This window comes from Cetorhinus maximus, chromosome 13, assembly GCF_964194155.1.
Source record: "Cetorhinus maximus chromosome 13, sCetMax3.hap1.1, whole genome shotgun sequence".
Taxonomy (NCBI): Eukaryota; Metazoa; Chordata; class Chondrichthyes; order Lamniformes; family Cetorhinidae; genus Cetorhinus; species Cetorhinus maximus.
The window spans coordinates 78,465,656-78,489,868 of record NC_135891.1 but is presented as its reverse complement, the minus strand read 5'-3'; the positions used below and the strand labels follow the sequence as shown (position 1 = coordinate 78,489,868).

The 24,213-nt window shown below is 45.7% G+C and overlaps 1 protein-coding gene across 3 annotated transcripts in view; it reads left to right on the top strand.

The window, feature by feature from the left end:
* The window catches only part of palm1a (paralemmin 1a), a 290,290-nt gene that overhangs the window by 73,845 nt on the left and 192,232 nt on the right, over positions 1 to 24,213 (top strand). For 2 of the 3 annotated variants that reach the window (XM_078555629.1, XM_078555627.1), the window contains one exon: positions 18,051 to 18,096. In XM_078555629.1, the coding sequence (XP_078411755.1) occupies positions 18,051 to 18,096 (46 nt within the window). Of the gene's footprint in view, positions 1 to 17,847; positions 17,913 to 18,050; positions 18,097 to 24,213 lie in introns of those variants that run through there. The other variant, XM_078555628.1, reaches the window with a different exon arrangement.

The window sequence follows — 24,213 nt, the reverse complement described above, 5'->3', positions numbered from 1 at the left end:
AAATCTCATCATCCGATCTCATGTCCACCTGTCCTATTTTCCTAGTAAATACTGAAGCAAAGTAATTATTTAATAGTTCTGCCATTTCTCTATCATTATCTGTGATATTATCCTGTCCACCATTAAGTGGTCCCACTCCTTTGCAATTTTCCTTTGTTGAGTTACGTGCCTGTAAATGTTTTACCATTTTATGTTCCTTGACAATTTAATTTCATAGTTCTGCTCTCCAAATTGTTATTTTTTTGAATTCTAGTTTAATTTCTTCATAATCTCCCTTGTGATGCTCTTCCCTGTTGGTCTATATACGTAGTGTTTGTCTCTATCCTTACCCTCAAGTGTACCTTTATGTCTTTATTCATCCATAGTGACTCATTAATACTTAGTTTGTTTTTGCTTTTTAATAGAATTTATTATTTTCCTGCACTCTGTGAGCTCTTTTTAAAATTTCGCGTTGTTGGTCTACATTGATCTTTGCCAATATTGTTAACCATTTTATTTTCCCAAGTTCAGCCCCTCAAAATCAGCTTTTCTCCAATCTATTAATTTTATTTTGTCATATACATGTCCTTCTTTATTATCATCCTAATGTATACAATATTATGGTCACTGTTGCCGAGATTTTCCCTATTTTTATTACTACTATCTGTGCTGGCTCATTCCTTATTGCTAGGTCCAGTTGTGAAACCCCCTTTTCGGGCTTTTCACGTATTGGATGAAAAAGGAGTGCTTTACACATTATAGGAACTCCAATCCCTTATTTTTCTTTATCTACCTCTGCCAACCAATTAATAGCAAGGTAATTAAAATCCCTTGTGATTGTTGTTCGAAGTTTTTTACTCAAATCCCTAATTTGTCTGCATATTTCTTCCTCCACCTCCCTTCCACTATTCTCATTCATCCTCCATCATTAACTGGGTTGTTTGGTAGGGTTCCACTGGGTACGTGGGTGACTGCTATGGGTGATCTGTGCCCAGAAGGTTCTGCTGCAAAAAGAACAGGACACTGCAGATGATTGCATTTTAGACAAGTTCCTGGTTCGGGAATTCCCCTCCTTACATTTTCTCTCTGTCTCTGATCTGCGCTTAATTGTGCCAGGTGCAGTAATCCTGTGTGAGTTTTTCCCAGGACTCGGGGTCAATATCAAAACTCTTAAGTGAAGCCTTTGGAGTGTCTTTGTAGTGCTTCCTTGGACTGCAATGAGGGCAAGCTTGCCACAGAAGATTCGCTTTGGTAAGCAAGTGTCAGGCTTTCTGACCAGACCAACTCGGTTGTGACTGTGTCAATATGGTGTGGCCGCTTCACGTGTCAGGTCGAGTGAGCCTCAGTGTCTCATATTTTGTCCTGCCATCTGATCTTCAAAAGCTTCTGAAGGACTATTGCTCCAAAGACTTTTAGTTTGGTAAGTAGACAATGATGAGAGTTTCTTGCCTGCAGGGGGAGTTTAAGCATCATTAAAAGGTCATTAAAACCCTTTGGAAGTCAAATCAACTTACTGACGAGATGGTTCATAACAGCAAAGCCTACATCAGCTTCGCGTCATTCTTCTTTCCCATGGTCGCTCCAAAGGAATGTGTAACCTGCACCAACTTCCTTGTGCTGACCCTCGCTGAAGGTGGTGATCTGGATGTTGTACCTAGTCAGCTCCCTACCAACAAGACCAGTATTTCCCTCAGTTCTGTCAGCTGTGGCGTTGTCCATGAGAGTGCGCACGTTCTGTGTGCCACTGGTGACCAGTGTCACCTTTACTTTCTTTTTCTAGATTAACTTACGACCATGTTAATGGGATTTCTGCCAGCTGCAGCCTGCTGGCCAGGGAGATGAAGCAGACAAAGTTTGGGGTACCTTTTCTAGCTCCTTCCTCATACTAGGGAGGTGAGCAGTGTGGTCCTGAAAGGGGCTGCTCAATCACTCAGGAGGCTGCCATATTCCACTTCTGCTTCCTTCTAGTGAAAAATGACTCTATGGCCCAAACTGCCTGTGTGCTGGTTCATGGCTACAACTCGCTGTGAATCCACACCCACTGCTACGTCGCTCACCCATCACCACAGGACTTGTGACAGAAAGATGATGAACATGACTTACACGTGAATTGGATTGTAGTGAGGGAGAGTTACACGTTGTCACCCTCATTCTCGCATCCTGATCTATCTTGGTCTAGCGACAAGCCCAGATAGCTGGAGATAGATCCGGACGCAGTGGATGACCAGGACATCTTTTGCGTCTTGTCGAGTGCTACAGGTGCCACAACATGGTGCTGACCCACATTCAAGACTGTTGGACCTTAGATTGTTCTCATCCACCCAGTCCATCAGACTCAGCCTTTGGTGCCAGGGTAGACAAGTCGCTGAGGGTAGGAGACCTGATGGCTACCCTCACCTGGCTTCGCCCACTCATAGAAGTGGTTTACCAGGGTGCTCACAGCTACTTGGAGGCACAGGTAAGAGCTGGGTGAAGGTGAGGGCCAATAAAGGATGAGCCAAAGAGTGCAGCAAGCCCACCTGTGAGAGGTGCTACCCCTTCCCTTCCACTGTCAGGTGGTCTGTAGATGACACCTCTTAGTATGATTGATCCTTTATTATCTTTTATCTCTATCCACATGAATTCTATTTTTGTCTTGCTGATAGCTGTGTCTCTTTTCTACAGCAATTCCATTATTCCCAATAAACACAGCTACTCCACCTCACCTTTTCCCATCTCTATCTTTTCTAAATATATTATACCCTGCAATTTTTAATTCAAAATCCTGATTTTTGTCATGTCTCAGTAATTTCTACTATGTCTGGTTCCTCACAACATATTATTGCCTCAAGTTCCCCAATTTTATTATGGACACTGTGCATTGCTCTACAGACAGTTTAACTCATTTTTAATAGCAGCTCTTATTTTTTTTATTTATAACCACATTTTTACACTCACATTCCATAATTTTATTGTTTTCCTTTCCGTCTAAGTCCTCACTGAGTTTATTCTTTCCTACCCTCTCGTTTCCTGTTTTGTTGATATTTAGACTCATTTCATTTCGTGTACAGACCCTCACTGTCTTACTAGTTTAAAGTGTTGCCCACCTCCCTATTTACCCTTTTCCAATAGGACACGGGTGCTGTTTGGTTCAGCTCCCTCTTGTCCCAGTGCTGATGCAGTGTCCAATGAAAGGAATTTTTTTCCTTCCTGCACCAGCTCTTTAGCCATGTGTTAATTTTCCTGATCTGTCTGCTCCTATGCCAATTTTCATGTGGCACAGGCAATACCCTGGAGATTATCACCCTCCAAGTCCTGCTTTTTAATTTAGCTCCTAACTCCTGATATTCTCTCAGTAGGAGGGAATATCAGTATGTTATTTGTTCTGACATGGAGCATGACATCTGATTATCCTCCTGCCGTTCCAGTTTCCTCTCCAGTCACTACACGATACCCCTTACTCTGACACCTGGTAGGCAATACACCCTTAGGGATTCTCATTTAAGGCAGCAGAAGCTGCTCTATGTAAATTGGCTGCCATGTTTACAATGGTGACAAATCAGCAATATCATGCTTTGGGGTGTCCTGAGGTTGCAAAAGGTGCTGTACAAATACAAGTGCTTTCTTTATTTTCTCATTCTTACCCTTAATCTCAGCCCTCTTGGCTATCACTTTTTATAGGTTCAGGAAGGGAGGCCTGAAGAACAAGATTCCTCCACGAGGCTTCTGTTAGAAATTAAGCTCACTATGTCCTTCGCTACTTCCTCTGGGGCCCACAATAAGACTAAAATTCTCATACTCCTCCAGCCAGAATTGTACTGATGAGGAGAAGGGCAAGGGGAATCCTGGATGCTTTCTAGTCTACCCTTCTCAGAGTTTATGGAAGTTCCTGTAATCAGGAAGAAATGTTGCTGACTTCCATTCTGAGCCTCTGAGTAAGGCCCTCACCATCTGATCACAGACTCCACCACACAGGCTGAGAAGGAAGTTTGTGAGGTGGATCTGATTTACTCAGTGCAGTGAAGCCAATCAAGATGAGCTCGGTGGTGGGAAATAGTAAAGGTTCTTCAGAGACTGAACCTTCTGTGGGGAATTTGATTTGATGCTTTTAAAGCTGATATCTGATAGCCTTGATAAATGTGCATAATATATGAAATGAATATCCTATAAAAGGCTAATGGTGGATTACTGCATTAGAGGAATATCTGAAGCACAAGATCACGTCAGTGTTCTGCTACACTGCAGTCTCTTACACAGTGTGTGTAAAAATATTCCTCATATTGTAGTTGGCCTGTTAGTTAAAATATCCCACAACAGGTGCAGTGACCCCCTTTACTAGGCCATAAGGCCCCTTTAATGGATACGCACATACAAACATACAAATTAGGAGCAGGAGTAGGCCACTCAGCCCCTCGAGCCTGCTCCACCATTTAATAAGCTCATGGCTGACCTGATTGTAACCTCAGCTCCACATTCCCAATTACCTTTCAGCCCCTTGCTTATCAAGACTCTATCTAGCTCTGCCTTAAAAATATTCAAAGGCTCTGCTTCCACCACCTTTTGAGGAAGAGAGTTCCAAATTCTCACAACCCTCTGAGAGAAAAAATTTCTTCTCATCTCTGTCTTAAATGAGCAACCCCTTATTTTTAATTAGCGACCCCCAGCTCTAGATTCTCCCACAAGAGGAAACATCCACCCTGTCAAGACCCCTCAAGATCTTAAATGTTTTATCTCCAACATCCAATGATCATCAGTAGCTTATTTATATAATTTGATAACTTAGTCACTAGCTCTCAATCATACACCTTGTTAAGCAATACCTAATCAGGTCACTAATTCCTAATAACACACCCCATTAAACCATCAACTAACCAGTCATTTTTATAGATTTTTTAAATCTTTGTAATTACTTCAGCGAATGTTCATGGATTGAGCCCCTGTTATACCTCTGTTTGGTGTCTTGGGGTTAAAAGTTTTGGAAGTTGCCAGTATCAGTTTGGTAAGAGTGCGGGGAAGTTGAACTGCCACTCCTCTGAGTACTTATGGTTGACATTACAGTTCCAGTACAGGTCAGAAATTGGTTAAGATTGTTAAATTGATCCAAGCCAGATGGTGAAGTACAAAACAAGACACAGGTCTCTTCCTTGCTGCATTCACAGGATGCAGCATTACAGATCTCTGCCTCTCAACTACCAACCCAGTGTTTCAGCTGACTCTCTTTATACTCTTCTGAGTACAACAGTGAAACAAATCAACTAATAAACTAATGAACAAATTAACTAATTAACAGCCCCTTAAAGGGGCACTGTAACAAAAATCAAAATAGTCATTTGGTAGTAGAGAACTTGAGTATTGCTGAAAAAGAGACACGCAGTTGAAGCTTTTCATCTTGCACTCATCAGGGCAGATCACATAAAATACCAATAGTAGAGGAAACAACAATTTATACTGCATGAGAAGAGAGTGCTGATTAGTTGGGAAACTCTTTCGAGTTATCAGCAGTCACAGATTGCAACTCTTTCAAGTACAATCACAGTTCTTGGTTTCCAGGAGTGGGACATGAACCCACAACCCTCTGATTCAAAGGCGAGGGTGCTATGAACTGAGCCACAGCTGACACCTCTGATTAGTTGGGAAGTGGACCCTGATTGGTAGACATAGAGATTGGTTGTCATGGAGAATGCACCAGGGAACAAGTTCAATTTGTTCAAATTCAAACCAGGCAGGTTGACTGCGATTTGTCAAGGCATTCCCATGAGGAATAAACCAGGAAATCGCTGTTCCCGAAGCTTTTATTTAGTTGAAAAAGGCAGAATGCATGGGCATGTTCCTTCTGTCTGCAAAGAACAGGGCCCTGTGTGTGAATATATGTAGCTTCTAGCATTCGTAAGCGAGCCACATTGTGAGCCTGACTGATTATCTTTAATTGGTTTTCATTTTAAATCTTAGCATAATCAGGATTGTTTAGCAAGTGTTGTGCAATTGCAGAATCACATCCAATGTTGGACACCATGTATTGAGTTTTGCAAGCAAAGGCTGGTTGAGTAAGGTCTGTACTTTGTCTATTGCGAACAGCCGATGGGACATGCTATTTGATATGATCCACCAGTCAGCGGAATGTATGGCCTACATACCTGGCATCACACCAGCACTGAAGCTCATATACCACAAAAATGTGAGCAACAGGTGAAGCTAACTGTTCCATGCTACTACTATGCAGTAGCAACACGAGTGGTATTCTTCACTAACAGGATGCCGCCATCAAGCCAAAAAGATGTTCTACCTATCACACAAGTGAGTAATGAGGTATATCAATTTCAGCGCCAGTGTGGCGCCAGTTATGTAGGCCATACGTCCCAATGACAGGCAGGTCTTATCAAACATCACATCCCTTAACAGGCAAAGTACTGACCATGTCCAATCAGCCCACGCTTGCAAAAATCAAAACATACGGTGGAATTTTCCATGCCCACTGGCATTGGGCATGTTTGGTGGCATGAGCGAACAATATGGTGAGAAGGCCAAAAATTGGTTTCATGATGTTGTGAAACCAGTTTGCAATCATCCTCCCTACCCATCAATGGCGGGCTGGGTCTCCTGCTGTCAGATGTCAGGAACCTCATTGTAATACATCTGCATATCATTACAAGCATCCCACCGGAAACATCTCCCCATGCTGGATCGTCCGAGCATATCAGTGTGATTGCACGCTGACATGTTTCACAACTGAACCAAACACGATATGCACCTGGTGAGCTGCACTTCACTTGGGGCTTCAAGGTTTGTTAGCCTACCTTGTTTTGGGCACTCACAGTCATCAGCGCCAAGCTTCACAGACAGCGCTACATCACGGTTAGGTGGGGGTTCTGGGGCCGGCCTCTACCTACCAGACCAGCCATAAGGCAGGGGTGGCATCTTAACAGTTTGGGGAAGGAGGAGAAGTGGCCTCAGGCAAGGGAAGAGGCTGCAGGGCGAGGGCTGTACTAGGTAAGGGGGTATCCAGGGTGTGTGGGGGGGCATAAGTTGACCTGTGCAAGTGGACTCAAGATGGTGAAGGATGAGGAGGCAGTTTCCAGAGGAGATGAGGCCAGATGGAGATGTGAGGGTTTGTGTGAGAGAGTGAATGTTGATGTCCCTTGAGCTCAAAGTGAGTGAGGTGCCAGTGAATGTGTGATGACCTTGTGAGTGTGTGAGTTTTAGTGTGATGAGATGGTTGCCTAACCATGGCGGCATGGATGACATCATTCATCTTCTATCTGCATTGGACAGCTGACCTCTTCTGTGCAGCATTGGACTGATCACTATTGCCATCACCTACCAAGCTGGAATAGTAATGTTGCTGCCCGTCCTGCGGCCAGAGGAGGGGTAGAGGACATCACAGCGGGCCTCCACGGCGTCCAAAAGGCACTCGGGAGACGCGTCACTAAACCGGGGGCCAGTGGGGGGGTGGCTGCAGTCTTCTTGCCTTTCAGGGCCATGTTTTCTTTGCAACAGTCCTCGGTTGGAAACACTGAGAGGTGAGCGTGCGGCTGCACTTTAAATGTGGTGCCCAGTGTGATGAAGCAGCTAGATGATGGCGTGATGAGCGAATTGGAGCCCATCCACCATCTAAACAGGGAATACATGATTAATGAGGCGGGATTGGGACAATATGGCGTGAAAAGCCGCCATTGTGGCCGGTGGGTAAAATGTCCTTTTTCCCGCCCGCTACACATTTAGTGCAAATCTGGGATGGTTCTGCCTATAGTGCCCAACATTAGATATGATTCTGTGATTGGACAACACTTTCTAAAGGGTCTTACTATGCTAAGAATTACACTGATAACCAATTCAAAATTATCAGTTGGGCTCGCAGTGTGGCTCACTTACGCATTCTAGAAGCCACACATATTCACATACAGGGTCCTGTCCTTTGCAGACAGAAGAAGTACGTCCACACATTCTGCCTTTTTCAACTAAACAAAATCTTGGGGAACAGCAATTCCCTGGTTCATTCCCCATGGCAATGCCTTGACCAATCAGAGTCCACTTGCCAACCAATCAGCACTCTCTTCTCATGCAGTATAAATTGTTGTTCCCTTTGCTATTGGTATTCTTGTGAACTGTCCTGATGAGTGCAAGACAAAAAGCTTTGACTGCATGGGTGTTATTTTACAGCCCTGCCAAGGTCAATGGACTTTTGAATGCTCACTGCTTTTTACGCCCCCGCTGTGACAGGACCATGTCCCATGTCTCTTTTTTCAGAAACCACCGGTTGCGGAAACCAGGTCATTTTTATGTGCAACCAACAGAGAGAATGTCTTATACCTGATTTATAGGCTCTGGCACCATCCTACTACCCAACTAATTGGTTCCATCAGATTGAACCCCACTCTTCAACCAATTTGGCTGAGGATAAGGAGCTGGATGTGGGATGGTGAGGTGAGCTTGTGGACAAAATAAACAAAACGTCAGAATATAAAATAAAATTAAACAGCAGAATTGCAGCCTGTATGGATGAAAGTGGCGGCTGCAGAGTGATGAGTGAACTGACCATGGCACCATGATATAGGAAGCCATTCAAGCTGGGGGAGTTAATAGGAATGCAGTGGTAGTAGGGGACAGTTTAGTCAGGGTAACCAAGGCTGGGAACTGAATGTTCAAAAGTATTCGACATTTAGGAAGGATAGGCAAAACGGAAGAGGAGGTGGGTAGCTCTATGAAGAGAGATTGAGGAGACTGGGCCTCTATTCTCTAGAGTTTAAAAGAATGAGAGGTTATCTCATTGTAGCATACAAAATTCTTACAAGGGCAGATACAGGAAGGCTGCTTCCCCTGGTTGGGGCTTTTAGAACCAGGGGACACATTCACAGAATAAGAGGTAGGCTATTTAGAACTGAGAAGAAATTTATTCAGTCAGAAGGTGGCGAATATTTGAAATTTTCTCCCCAAAAAGAGCGGTGGAGCCTGTCATTATGTATATTCAAGACAGAAATTGATAGAATTCTAGCTATTAAAAACAAGGAATATGGGCATAGTGCGAGATAATGGTATTGAGTTAGAAAATCAGCAGTGACCTTGCTGAATGATGGAGGAGGCTTGAATGGCTGAATGGCCTACTGCTGCTCCTATTTCCTATCTTCCTATCACCAAGGGCAACAGCAAAGGTAATCCCAAGGGGGCAGAGAACACATCAATCATGGCACCATGTAATTCCTCCTAAAATGATGCATCTAAACTCACTGTGCTGTTGTGAAGTCAAAGAGACAAAATGAAGGGCTGGACTGCTACTGCAACAATTCTTATTGGACAGCTACAGAGTAACATTGGTACAGCCCAGGGGACAGGCAGAGGGTGGTCATGGAGCTTGTTTCCTTGATTTGTTCATGACGTGTGGGTGTCGCTGGCTAGGCCAGCATTTATTGCTCACCCCTAATTGCCCTTGAGAAAGGTGGCTCTGTGAAGAATGTGCCAACTGTGACCTCTTTGCACTGCTTTATATCACACTTCCTTGGAAATTCCTCCTTTAATCGAAAACAGGAAAATGTCTAGCTCTATAACAAACAATCCACCAACAAAATCCCTCTCCGAAATTATCCATTTCAAAGTCACGTGCTATTGTTGTCTTGTCATTAATTCCAGAGTGAAAGGGGTATTCTGGTGAATTTTGCTGAAAGGAATCTGCCGTTTTGTGTACTTGGAGAATTTCCCAAGAGCCTCAATCGACACGAAAGCATAATGTCACCGAAAACGTTTTTTCATAATCACAGTCTCACATTTCAGTCAAACCTGATAAGGTTTGTCAGCTGGAGGTCATGGTGACTGAGCAGAATTGACTCACAGAAAATAGTGAATGATAGCTGTAAACGTTCAGTGAGTCACCAGTAGCTGAGACAATATCCAATGTGTGTAAGAGCCACACAGACCACAAGAATCCCAAGATCAATCCCAAGTTTGTGTTGTGTTGGTTGATCCCATTCCTGTAATGGATCTCAGTACATCCTGGATCAGGGAGGCAGGGTGGAGATCAGCCAGAGATCAACCAGGGATCCTGCTCCTGATTTCAATACAAACCTCTCGACACATGTGCTGACAAGGTGGACTTTAGATTTCTGGGGTGAATAGTACAGATGCATTTAAGAGGAAGCCAGACAAACACATGAAGGAGAAAGGAATAGAAAGATATGTTGATCGGGTGAGATGAAGAGGTTTGGGAGGACACCCATGTGGAGTCTAAACACAGCACAGTCCAATTGGGCCATATGGCCTCTTTCTCTGTTGTAAATTCTATCTAATTCTGTATAACTCTCTCTATCGAGAGGTTAGGAGTTCCACAGTGGTTCTCTGTAGATTTGGTAACCCTGTTGATTCTATCCCCTTGGTGCTGTTTAACTTTGAGCTGCCCTTACTGACCAGTAACCCCTGTCAGAAAGAGTGCACATGTGAAATTGGTAAGAGAAAGATCAGGGTTGACCACACAAAGTTTCAGGACCAGATGGGATGCATCTAAGCGTACTGAGGGAAGTGAGAGTGGAAATTGCAGAGGCACCAGTGATAATCTTCCAGTCTTCTTTAGACACAGGGGAGGTGCCAGAGGACTGGAAAATTGCAAATGTTACACCCTTGTTCAAAAAGGGATACAAGGATAAAGCTGACAACTACAGGCCAGCCAGTTTGACCTCAGTGGTAGGCAAATTTCTGGAAACTATAGTGTGGGATAAAATCAATAATCACTTAGACAAGGGGAGGCGATGGCGTAGTGGTATTGTCACTGGACCAGAGACCCAGGGTAATGCTCTGGGGACCTGGGTTCAAATCCAGCAGATGGTGGAATTTGAATTCAATAAAAATCCGGAATTAAAAGTCTAATGATGACTGTGAAACCATTGTCGATTGTTGTAAAAACCCATCTGGTTCACTAATGCACTTTAGGGAAGGGAATCTGTTGGCCTACATGTGATTCATCATGGTTGACTCTTAAATGTCCTCTGAGCAAGCCACTCAGTTGTATCAAACTGCTACAAAGTCACAAAAAATGAATGAAACTGGACCACCTGGCATCGACCTAGGCACCAGAAATGACAATGGCAATCTCAGCCCTATTCTCCCTGCAAAGTCCTCCTTGCTAACATCTGGGGGCTAGTGCCAAAATTGGGAGAGCTGTTTCACAGACTAGGCAAGCAACAGCCTGACATAGTCATCCTCACGGAATCATATCTTACAGATAATGTCCCAGACACCACCATACCAGAGCCAGCAGAGGGGGTGGCACAGTGGTATATAGCCAGGAGGGAGTTGCCCTGGGAGTCCTCAACATCGACTCTGGACCCCATGTAGCCTCATCGCATCAGGAAACCTCCTGCTGATTACCACGTACCACCCTCCCTCAGCTGATGAATCAATGCTGCTCCATGTTGAGGAAGCACTGAGGGTGGCAAGCTGTGGCAAGGGCACAGAATATACTCTTGTTGGGGGACTTCAATGTCCATCACCAAGAGTGGCTCGGTAGCCGAGTCCTAAATGACATAGCTGCTAGACTGGGTCAGCAGCAGGTGGTGAGGGAACCAACAAGAGGGAAAAACATATTTGACCTCATCCTCACCATGACAGTATCGGTAGGAGTGACCACTGCACAATTGTTGTGGAGACGAAGCCTCGCCTTCACATTGAAGATGCCCTCCATTGTGTTGTGTGGCACTACCACTGCGCTAAATGCGATAGATTTCGAACAGACCTAGCAACTCAAGACTGGACATCCATGAGGTGTTATGGGTCATCAGCAGCAGCAGAATTGTACTCGAACACGATCTGTAACCTCATGGCCTGGCATATCTCCCACTCTACCATTACCATCAAGCCAGGGGATCAACCCTGGTTCAATGAAGAGTGCAGGAAGGGGGTGCCAGGAGCAGCACCAGGCATACCTAAAAATGAGGTGTCAACCTGGTGAAGCTATAAAACACGACTACTTGCGTACCAAACAGGATAAGCAGCAAGTGATAGACAGAATTAAGCAATCCCACAACCAACGAACCAGATATAAGCTCTGCAGTCCTGCCACATCCAGTCTTGAATAGTGGTGGACAATTAAGCAACTCACTGGAGGAGAAGGCACCACAAATATCCCCATCCTCAATGATGGAGGAGCCCAGCACATCAGTGCAAAAGATAAGGCTGAAGTATTTGCTCCAATCTTCAGCCAGAGAATGGATGACCCATCTCGGCCTCCTCTGGAGGTCCCCAGCATCACAGATGCCAGTCTTCTGCCAATTCAATTCACTCCATGTGATATCAAGAAATGGCTGAAGGCACTGGATATTGCAAAGGCTATGGGACCTGACAATATTCCGGCAATAGTACTGAAGATTTGGGCTCCAGAACTTGCCACTCCCCTAGCCAAGCTGTTTCAGTACAGCTACAGCACTGGCATCTACCCGGCTATGTGGAAAATTGCTCAGGTATATCCTGTACACAAAAAGCAGGACAAATCCAACCCAGTCAATTACAACCCCATCAGTCTACTCTCTATCATCAGTAAAGTAATGGAAGGGGCCATCAACAGTGCTGTCAAGCAGCACTTGCTCAGCAATAACCTGCTCACAGACACCCAGTTTGGGTTCCACCAAGCCCATTCAGCTCCTGACCTCATTACAGCCTTGGTTCAAAGTGACTGCCCTTGACATCAAGGCAGCGTTTGACCGAGTGTGGCATCGAGGAGCCCTGGCAAAACTGAAGTCAATAGGAATCAGGGGGAAAGATCTCCGCTGGTTGGAGTCATACCTAGCACATATGAAGATGGTTGTGGTTGTTGGAGGCCAGTCATCTCAGTTCCAGGACATCACTGCAGGAGTTCCTCAGGGTAGTGTCTTCGGCCCAGCCATCTTCAGCTGCTTCATCAATGACCTTCCATCATAAGGTCAGGAGTGGGGATGTTCGCTGATGATTGTACAATGTTCAGCACCATTCGCAACTCCTCAGATACTGAAACAGTCCATGTTCAAACGCAGCAAGACTTGGACAATATCCAGGCTTGGGCTGACAAGTGGCAAGTAACATTCGTGCCACACAAGTGTCAGGCAATGACCATCTCCAACAAGAGAGCATCCAACCATCACCCCTTGATGTTCAATGACATTACCATGACTGAATTCCCCACTATCAACATCCTGGGGTTACCATTGATCAGAAACTGAACTGGACTAGCCATATAAATACTGCAGCTACAAGAGCAGGTCAGAGGCTAGGAATCATGCGTTGAGTAACTCACCTCCTGACTCCCCAAAGCCTGTCCACCATCTACAAGGCACAAGTCAGGAGTGTGATGGAATACCCCCCACTTGCCTGAATGTGTGCAGCTCCCACAACACTCAAGAAGCTTGACACCGCCCAGAACAAAGCAGTCCACTTGATTGGCACCACATCCACAAACATTCACTTCTTCCACCACCGACACACAGTAGTAGCAGTGTGTACCATCTACAAGATGCACTGCAGGAATTCACCAAGGCTCCTTAGACAGCACCTTCCAAACCCATGATCACTACCATCTAGAAGGCCAAGGGCAGCAGATAGATGGGAACACCACCACCTGGAAGTTCCCCTCCAAGTAACTCACCATCCTGACTTGGAAATATATCACCGTTCCTTCACTGTCGCTGGGTCAAATCCTGGAACTCCATTCCGAACAGCACTGTGTGTACACCACATAGACTCCAGCAGTTCGAGAAGGCAGCTCACTGCCACCTTCTCAAGAGCAACTAGTGATGCGCAATAAATGTTGGCCCAGCCAGCAAAGTGCAGGATAATTAAGGAAAGGCAGCATGGATTCATCAAGGGAAAATCATGTTTAACTAACTTGCTGGAGTTTTTTGAGGAGGCAACATAGAAGGTTGATGAAGGAAACACTGTTGATGTGACGTATATGGATTTTCAAAAGGCATTTAATACAGTGCCACACAACAGACTTGTGGGCAAAATTCTAGATCATGGAATAAAATGGAAAGTAGGCACTTGGATAAGAAATTGGCTGAGTGACAGGAAACAGAGAATAGTGTTAAATGGTTGTTTTTCAGATTGGAGGAAGGTTTGTAGTGGAGTTCCCCAGGGGTCAGTGTTGGGACCTTTGCTCTTCCTGATATATATTCATGATCTAGATTGTGGTGTGCAGGGCATGATTTCAAAATTTGCAGATGATACAAAAATTGGAAATGTTGTCAACTGTGATGGGGATAGTCTTGAACTTCAAAAGGTTGTAGACATGTTGGTGGATTGGGCAGGCAAGTAGAAGATGAAGTTCAATGCAGGAAAGTGTGAGGTGATTCGTTTTGCCAGGAAAGATATGCAGAGAAAGTATAAAATAAAGGGAGAGCCTCTAAAGGAGGTGCAGGAACAGAGGGACCTTGTTATGTACGTACATAAGTCATTGAAGATGGCAGGGCAAGTTGAGCGAGCAGTTAATAAAGCATATAGTTTCTTAGGCTTTATTAATAGGGGCATTGAGTACAAGAGTAAGGAGGTAATGTTGTATAATACACTAGTTAAGCCTCATCTGGAGTATTGCGTCCAGTTCTGGGCATCATACTTGAGGAAGGATGTCAAGGCATTGGAAGGAGTACAGAGGAGATTCACAAGGATGATTCCTGGGATAAATGACTATAGCTATGAGGATAGAATGGAAAGATTGGGACTGTTTTCCTTGGAGAAAAGAAGGCTGAGAGGAGACTTCATAGAGGTATTCAAGATCCTGAGGGGTGTAGACAGGATAAATGGTGAGAAACTGCTCCCACTCAAGAGAACATCAAGAACTAGAGGGCACAGATTCAAAATAATTGGCAAAAGGAGTAAATGTGATGTGAGGAAATTTTTTTTTTTCACCCAGAGGGTGGTTGGAATCTGGAACAAACTTCCTGAGAGGGTGGTAGAGGCAAGTTTGATCGAGGTGTTCAGAGGGGAATTGGATTGCTACCTGAAAAGAGAGAATGTGCAAGATTACGGGGCTCAGGCAGGGGAACGGGACTAGGTGGAATGCTCTTTCAGATAGCCAGTGCAGACTCAATGGGCCAAATGGCCTCCTTCTGCACAGTAAAGATACTGTGATACTGTGACTGGGATGCTCAAACCTCCTTTGCGACTCCCCTCCCGCCTCCCCCAAAAATACCCTCCAATGAACTTGGACTGTCCAAGCCTCTTCCTTCAGAGACTAAACTGACTTCTGTGTGCAATGTCATGCCCAGTACAAGCATGAAAATAGTACAAATTTTAAAACTATATTTTTTTCAAATGGATACTACAGTTTTTAAGATCTCTGAAAACATATCATGTCACTTTGGCAATATCAGCTCCAGACAGATCTGAAACTCAAGCAAATATCTAATTAATATGAACAATAACAGACACTTATGAAATTTGCAACTCCCTTTCTTAAGAATGAACTATCAACTGAGCAAAACTATCGCACATCAGCTAACTTGCCTTTCTACTTCACCCTGGGCCATAAAGACATCGAAACTTAATTTCTTTTTTGAAAGGCATTCAAAAGGGCCATTTAAATTGAATGGACTCATTCAGTTACAAAACTCATGGCTTTCTCAAAAGCTCTCAATGTGTGAAAGGTTAAAACACAGAATGTGAAAATAAAACACACTACCTTTTTTGGAAGAAGGACTTTGCAGTCGTAATTGCTCCCCAACCTGTTCCAACCTCAAGTTCACCTGAGAAACTGAACTCCTGGCAATTCAACTATAAGAAGCCTCACAGCTTACTAAGAATTCTCTGCTTTACAAGACCTCAACTCCAACTAAAGCATCAATTCATCTTTGAGAACTGCTACGAAACGGACTGAAATAATTATTACTTGTAACTTCCTTCAACTGTATCTAGTCTTTATGTGGATGGTAGTGTGTGTGAGACGTTGTATTTAAGCCTCGGGAATTGGGACAGACCACACTGAGGGTGCGAAAACATGCTGATCTCACACATTGAAACACTTTGATCACGGCCAAGGAGAAAACACATAAACTCTGTCCATGGCACCAATAACACATCAGGAATTCACAAGGCATTGCATTTGACTGCAAGTGTCAATTAAAATCATACAGTCTTATAAATAACAGGCAACTTAAAATTATATCATGTTACATGAAGGGTTTTGAAAAAATAGGGAGAAGCTGTCTCCACTGGGAGGAGGATCAGGAGCCAGAGGACACCGATTGTAGGTAACTAGCAAATTAACCAAAGAGGAGGTAAGGATGAACCTTCTTAACAAGTTGTTATGGGCTGGAAGGCGCTGTCTGAAAGGGCGGTGGAGGCAGAGTCAATAGTAACTTTCAAAAGGGAACTGGATAAATACTTGAAAAGGGAAATTTGCAGGGCTATGGGGGAAGAATGGAGGATTAATTGAATAGCTATTTTAAAGAACTAGCATGGGCCAAATGGCTGAATGGCCTCCTCTGTGCTGTATGATTCCATGGCCGGGATTTTCTGTGCCCGCCAGTGTCGGGGGTGTTTGGTGGCGTGAGCGGACAATATGGCACAATCGGTTTCACAACAGTGTGAAACCAGTTCGCAGTCGTCCGCTCAGCCCGCCGATGGTGGACCGTGTTCCCCGCCATCGAATGTCGGGAGCCTCATTGTAATACACCAGCATATCATTATTAGGCCTGCCCGCCGGAATCGTGCTGGATCATCCGCCCACATCAGCGGGAAAACACGCTGGCGTGTTTCACAACAGCACATATATGACGTGCACCTGGTGGGCTGCACTTCACTCAGGACTTCAAGGTTTGTTTGCCTACTTTGCTTCGGGCAGCACTCGCAGTCATCAGCGCCAGGGTTCACAGACAGCACCACATCACTTTTATGGGGGGCTCACGGGCCGGTCTCTACCTACCAGATTAGCCATATATGGGGGGCTTTTCAATGGCTGCAGGGCTGGGGCTTGCTTGGGGAAGGGGGAGAAGTGGCCTGAGACAAAGGAAGAGGCTGCAGGGTGAGGGCTGTACTGGGGAAGGAGGGTATCCCAGGGTGTGTGTGGGGGCACGTGTTGATCTGTGCAAGTGGCCTCAAGATGCTGAGGGCTGAGGAGGCAGTCTCCAGAGGAGATGAGACCAGATGGACATGTGAGGGTATGTGTGTGAGAATGGGTGGTGGGCTGGCAGTGAATGTGTGATGGGCTTGAGTGTGAGTTTAGAGTGATGAGATGGTTGCCACACCCTGGCTGCACAGATGAGATCCTCTTTCAGCACTGGATGGTCGAGGTTGACCAATTCTGTGCAGCATTGGCACTGATCACCGCTGCCACTGCCTCTCAAGCCTGGTTGGTCACGCCGCTGCCCATGCTATAGCCAGAGTGGAGGTAGAGGACATTGCAGTGGGCCTCCACAGCGGCCAAAAGGCGTTCCAGTGATGTGTCACTAAACCTGGGGGCTGCAGTCTTTTTGCCTTTCGTGGACATCTTCCCTGCAGTAGTCGTGGATTGGAGGTACTGAGATGTGTGTGCGCAGCTGGACTGTAAATATGGCGCCTGGCTTGATGAAGCAGCGAGTTGAAGGCATGATGGGCGAATGAAAGCCTGCCCGCCATTGAAACGGTGTGTTTTCCGGGAATGCATCATTAATGCGGCAGGTTTGGGATGATACAGCATGAAAACCCGCCATTGTGGCTGGCGGGTAAAACACCCACCCGCTACCTCACTTAGCGCAAATCTGGGATGATCCTGCCCCATGTGTCTATGTCTATTTGTTTACATAAGCATCTTGCAGCCAAAATCTTCTTGTGATTTCTGCGGTGCCTGATTGATGTGGCATTCATCGCAGGTCAGAAATGGCTGTTTATATTTGAGTCTCTGCTTCTATTCAGGGTATTATGGTAATGTGAGACACTAGCTGAATAATGTAGTGAAGTATTGGTGGTCAGTTAGACTGCATTCTACAGCAGGATCTTCTGCAGGCAGGCATCATGAGGCTGGACCAGAACAGGTTCTCAAATGTTTTGCCTGTTTTAAGATTACTAATGGATTACTTCAACATCTCTTTCTGTCTTTCAGCAAGAAAAGCTCTCTCTCTAGTTTTTTGTTGTCTCATCAAGTATTTTTTTTCCTTGCTTTTCCTTCTTAGGATGTCCGAGACACTGTTCCAACAGGAGAGGCTCCAAGCTATCGCGGTGAGTCTAAATATAACTTCTCAATCTGTCCAATTAAGACCCTCACGGGAACCTGGCCTGTGTTCAGCTAAAGAGATTTTGTCCAGCAGGGATTCAGAGACCTCAATCTCACCCTTCCTGGGAGCGAGCTAACCAAGCTCTCGTCCAGACTCCGACTCTTGGAGAAATTAAAATGGCAAATGCTCAAAAGTGTGAAAAAATGCTTTTTCAAAAAAATTGCTGGAACTAACCATTCGGAATCTCAGGGAGGTCCAGATTCACCTCACCCTTTCATATTAACCTTGGCTGCATCCTCTGCTGCAAGCCTCGGTCCATCACTCAGGTGTCTGAGAAAGAATCGGGAGAAAATCGGTTAACCTTTAGGCCAGGGCCCTGGGCCAAATTTTTTCAAGGCCTTGTTTGTTCTGATGTAGAGTCCTGACTGAAAATGTACCTCTATTTCTTTCTCCCCCACTTTAAACATTGATTAAGCCTCTGTACATTCCCAGCATTTGATACAATAATTTTCTTTAAGGGTTTATATGAATTGACATTATCTGATTCTGTGCCGGTCTCCATTTAAAAAAAACTTCCATACATTTGTCGACTTCAAATTAATTCCTCCAAACATTTTAAGAATTAAATGCATGCACCCTAAAGATTAAAATAAATGGAAACTTTCGGCACCAAAAAGATTAATTACCCCTTTTGTTCTGCAGCGATCATATTCTTACAGAAAAAAACCCAGCTAGGCGTTTTTATTTGTAATAATTTGATGCTGATGGAGCAATTCGTCCTTGGCTTGTTTGATCGATGAGACTGAGGATATTAAAATGCCCTGTGTGACTATGGCATAAATAATGTACCCACAGCCTAGGAATGAGACTCGGAATTGATATAGCAGCAACATAAAGCGATAAAATCAGAGAATGCTGGAAGTACTCAGCAAGTCAGGCAGCGTCTGCAGAGAGAGAAACAGAGCTCACGGGCGGAATTTAGTGCCCCCACCCCAGAGGTAAGTTCGGAAGCCGGGGCAGGGGACCATTTGTGTGGGCGTGGGGTGCAGAGAGATCCCGCTGCCTTCGGGACTCCCCCCAGTCAATCTCCAGGTGGGAAGGGTGAATAACGGCCTTCCCACCCAGAGGCCAACTGAGGCCCTTAACTAGACACTTAACGGCCTCATCACGCCGCTGCTGTTATTCAACCAGTAGCCAGTGGGGAACTGGTCATGCAGGACCACTGCAAAGCAAACAGACCTGGTATTAAGAAGTGGAGGATCCCAAGGGAAGGCACCCTCCTTCCCTTGATGTTGAACCCCCTTCCTCACCGACACCCCCTCCTTGTTAACCCTATCCCCCCTCACACCTCTCTCCATGCAATCTTCGGCGATTCCTGGCAACCACCCAAGCTAATACCGGCAGTGGCCACCTCTCTGGGCAGCTCCCTGTGTTGCACTTAATTCGATGGGAGGCCTGGTGCTGTTCAAGTAAGTACTTGATTTTCACAAAAATTGCATCAAGTCTCCCAAGAATCATTGGTGCGGGGTTCCCACTGGTTTTGCAGCTGGTAGAAGTGAACTCTGCCTCGAGCATTAAGTCCCGCCCAACATTTCAGGTCACTGACCTTTCATCAGAACTGGAAGATATTCATGCGTGAGCAGGCAGAGAGTCAGGAGAAAGGGGTTGGGGGGGGAAGAGCAAAAGGGGAGAGATCTGTGATAGGGCGATGTGATTAAGTGACAAAAAGGGATGAAGGTGCAAGGCAACGTGACATGACCTGTACATAGTGGCACAGTATGAGGAACTTTGCACATTTTAGTTATTCAATAAATATATTAGCTGAGAAGGCCCCTTTCTTGAGGTGGAAGTTAAGCATAGAGGCTTCAGAAATTGTGCTGCAACTGAACTTCACTGGGGGCTGAATTTTCACTCCCGAGTCAGGAGCTCAGAGTCGGGAAGCCCGACTTGGGAGAAAGTGCCCCAGATCTACCGATTTTCATTCTGGAGGTGGGATGGGGGCAGGTGTTAAGGGGAGTCAGGACCACAGACTTCAGAAAGAGTTCAAAGGTGGCCAAAGGGGCTGCTGGGTGCTGAGGCGGGCTGATTAAAAGACTTTGTCCCAGCTGTAGAAAATACAATAAAACCAAGAACAGCCCTCACCCCTCACACACCCTCACCCCTCACATCCCCTCACTCCTCATACCCTATTATGTCCCTCTGCCCACCCCATGGTCCCTCATACTCTCCATCAACCTATGCCCTTCTACCAACCCCATGACCCCTCATACCCTTCATGCCAACCTATGTGCCTCTAACCATCCCCATTGCCCTTTGTAGCTACTATGCCAACTTAGTGCCAACTCATGCCAATCCATGGCTCTCACCCACGATCCTTTGCCCTTACGTCCTTCATGTCAACTCATCCAGGATCCACCATAGGCAGACCTGACAAGCCATTATGAGGTGAAATAAAATAAATTTCTAAGTACCCATTGCAGACTTTATTTAAAAAAAACTCTCATTGAGAAAATCTATTCAATACATTTAAATTCCTTCAAGTATTTAATCCCTCATTAAAACACACATTTGTATTCATAGCTCCCACATCAAAGATTTAGAGCTGTCTATCAGACTGTGTACTAACAAGCCCCAAACTGTGATAATGATAGGTTGTGGAATTAGGTATGCAGCACTAATCCTATAATGAGGACCATCAGGCTTATGTCAGCAGATAGCTAGTGAAATTGCAAGTGCTGATTTTTTTTTTCAACTGCAGATTGCTTTTTTTCAAAATTTAAAGACTTTGTGGATTTAAATGCTTTGACAGTTCCACTGAGTCCATTTTTACGCACATTCATGTTTATTTTTAACAATCGTAAAGGGCGCCTGACCTCTACCAAAGGATACCTGACCTCATCGACAGGGTACCTGGACCTCTCCAAAAGAGTACCCTACCTCTACAAATAATTCCAGCACCTTTTGCTCAAATGTCTAAAGCTCACAAGTCATTTTTTGGACATCCCACTAGTGAAAATTGCTTCTGTTTGAAGACAGCTGCACTTTTACACATGCAACTGCCTCCTTGAACCACGGATGTGCAAACTGCAACCTGCCCCCATTCCCACCTTGGTGAAAATGGTGGGTGCTGGGCTCGGGGGTAGGACTTCCAGAATTGGGGCTCTGGCACCATTTTAACTGGGATGATACCCCTTCCATCATTATGAAAATACGGCCCTGGGTTTCCACCTCAGGGAAGCAATCACATGATTAAATTCCAACAAAGTGGAGTGATATTATTTCACATTCCACCCCTCCTCCACCCAGTCTGTGGGGAGAGGTGCATGGGCAGTTTTCTTGACTTCCCTGAAAGCCTCAACAGATATTTGCCAGCGTGCAGTCCAGTGGACCCTGAGCCTGCTGAGGGTGCCTGTGGGTGCTATTGTAAGCTGGGGGTAGATCCACCAAGCTACAATCACATGGAGACCAATTGCCATTGGAACACTTAACTTGATGGAATCACTGAGCAGAGCAGCCTCTTTTCTCCCCGAGATTACACAGGTTGGGTGTCTCTGCAAACTTGCACCAACAATACAGTAACACCATTTCAATGACACAAGCAAACACTCGAATTCGGAGCAGGAGTAGGCCATTCGGCCCCTCAGGCCCCACTCCACCATTCAATAAGATCATTGCTGATCTGATTGCAACCTCAATTCCACACTCCAACCTACCCCCTGTAACCTCTGACTCGCTTGTCAGTCAAGAACCTATCTACGTTAAATATAGACGTTTTAACCAAGTCTGCCTTTTCAGGTGGATGGCAGCAGGGGTGTTCTCCCTGATGTCCAAGTCAATATTTATCCCTCAATTAACATAAACAGAGCAGATTATACGGTCATTGTCGCATTGCTGTTTGTGGGAACTTGCAGTACGCAAATTAGCAAACACATTTCTTACATTATGATAGTGATTACACTTCATTGGCTGTAAAGTGCTTTGCGACTGATTTCTTCTGTCTTTATTTGAATAGATTATTTACATGGAAGGTCCAAACTACACAGTCGAATGAACTAATGCATTCAAATAGCCAGTAAACTGACACATTTCAACTTTCTCTTCTTCCCCTTTGACCTTCTTTGTTCGCCAGAAGGTACCCAGAGTTAATCCTGGGATAGTTATGATGGCCACTGCTCCCCACCTCACAGCACCCCAACTCCACCCTGGCTTGGGCAGTCTTCAATCTTACTTACAGGACAATTAGCTGCTCCAACCTATCTTATTTTAGACTTTTAACTCAGCCTCGCTCATACTGACAGGATGGAGGAGGGCTGAAACTAGCCCTCGGTGAGGAGGGCTGAAAATAGCCCTCGGTGAGGAGGGCTGAAAATAGCCCTCGGTGAGGAGGGCTGAAACTAGCCCTCGGTGAGGAGGGCTGAAACTAGCCCTCGATGAGGAGGGCTGAAAATAGCCCTCGGTGAGGAGGGCTGAAACTAGCCCTCGGTGAGGAGGGCTGAAAATAGCCCTCAGAGAGGAGGGCTGAAACTAGCCCTTGGTGAGGAGGGCTGAAAATAGCCCTCGGTGCGGAGGGCTGAAAATAGCCCTTGGAGAGGAGGGCTGAAACTAGCCCTTGGTGAGGAGGGCTGAAACTAGCCCTCGGTGAGGAGGACTGAAAATTGCCCTCAGTGAGGAGGGCTGAAAATTGCCCTCGGTGAGGAGGGCTGAAACTAGCCCTCAGTGAGGAGGGCTGAAAATTGCCCTCGGTGAGGAGGGCTGAAAATAGCCCTTGGTGAGGAGGGTGCAATGTATCCCTCGGTGAGGTGGGTGTAATCTGTATCTCAGTGAGGAGGGTGCAGTGTGTGATTCGGCGCAGAGGGTGCAGTGTGTGATTTGAGCAGAATGTGCAGTGTGCGATTCGGAGCTGAGAGTGCAGTGTGTGATTTGAGCAGAATGTGCAGTGTGCGATTCGGAGCTGAGAGTGCAGTGTGTGATTTGAGCAGAATGTGCAGCGTGTGATTCGGAGCTGAGAGTGCAGTGTGTGATTTGAGCAGAATGTGCAATGTGCGATTCGGAGCTGAGAGTGCAGTGTGTGATTTGAGCAGAATGTGCAGTGTGCGATTCGGAGCTGAGAGTGCAGTGTGTGATTTGAGCAGAATGTGCAGTGTGCGATTCGGAGCTGAGAGTGCAGTGTGTGATTTGAGCAGAATGTGCATTGTGTGATTCGGAGCAAAGGGTGCTGTGTGTGATTTGAGCAGAGGATGCAGTGTGTGATTCAGAGCAGAGTGTACAGTGTGCGATTCGGAGTACAGGGTGCGGTGTATGATTTGAGCAGAGGGTTTGATGTGTGATTTAAGCAGAGGGTGCAGTGTGTGATCTGAGCAGGGAGTGCCGAGTGTGATTCGGAGCAGAGGCTGCAATGTGTGATTGGGAGCAGAGGGTGCACGGTGTGATTCGTAGCTGAGTGTTCAGTGTGTGATTTGAGCAGCATGTGCAATGTGTGATTCAGAGCAGAGGGTGAAGTGTGTGATTTGAAAAGTGGGTGGACTGTGATTTGAGCAGAGTGTGCAGTGTATGATTCGGACCAGATTGTACAGTGTGTGATTTGAGAAGAGGCTGCAGTGTGTGATTCAGAGCAGAGTGTACAGTGTGCGATTCGGAGTACAGGGTGCAGTGTATGATTTGAGCAGAGGGTTTAATGTGTGATTTAAGCAGAGGGTGCAGTGTGTGATCTGAGCAGGGAGTGCCAAGTGTGATTCGGAGCAGAGGCTGCAATGCGTGATTGGGAGCAGAGGGTGCACTGTGTGATTCGTAGCTGAGTGTTCAGTGTGTGATTTGAGCAGCATGTGCAATGTGTGATTCAGATCAGAGGGTGAAGTGTTTGATTTGAACAGAGGGTGGACTGGGATTTGAGCAGAGAGTGCGATGTGTGATTTGAGTAGAATGTGCAGCGTGTGATTCGGAGCAGAGTGTGCAGTGTGTGACTGCAGCAGAGAGTGCACTGTGTGATTCGGAGCAGAGGGTGCAGTGTGTGATTTGGAGCAGAGGGTGCAGTGTGTGATTCGCATCAGAGAGTGCAGTGTGTGATTTGGGAAGAGTGTGCAGCATGTGATTCGGAGCAGAGTGTGCAGTGTGTGATTCAGTG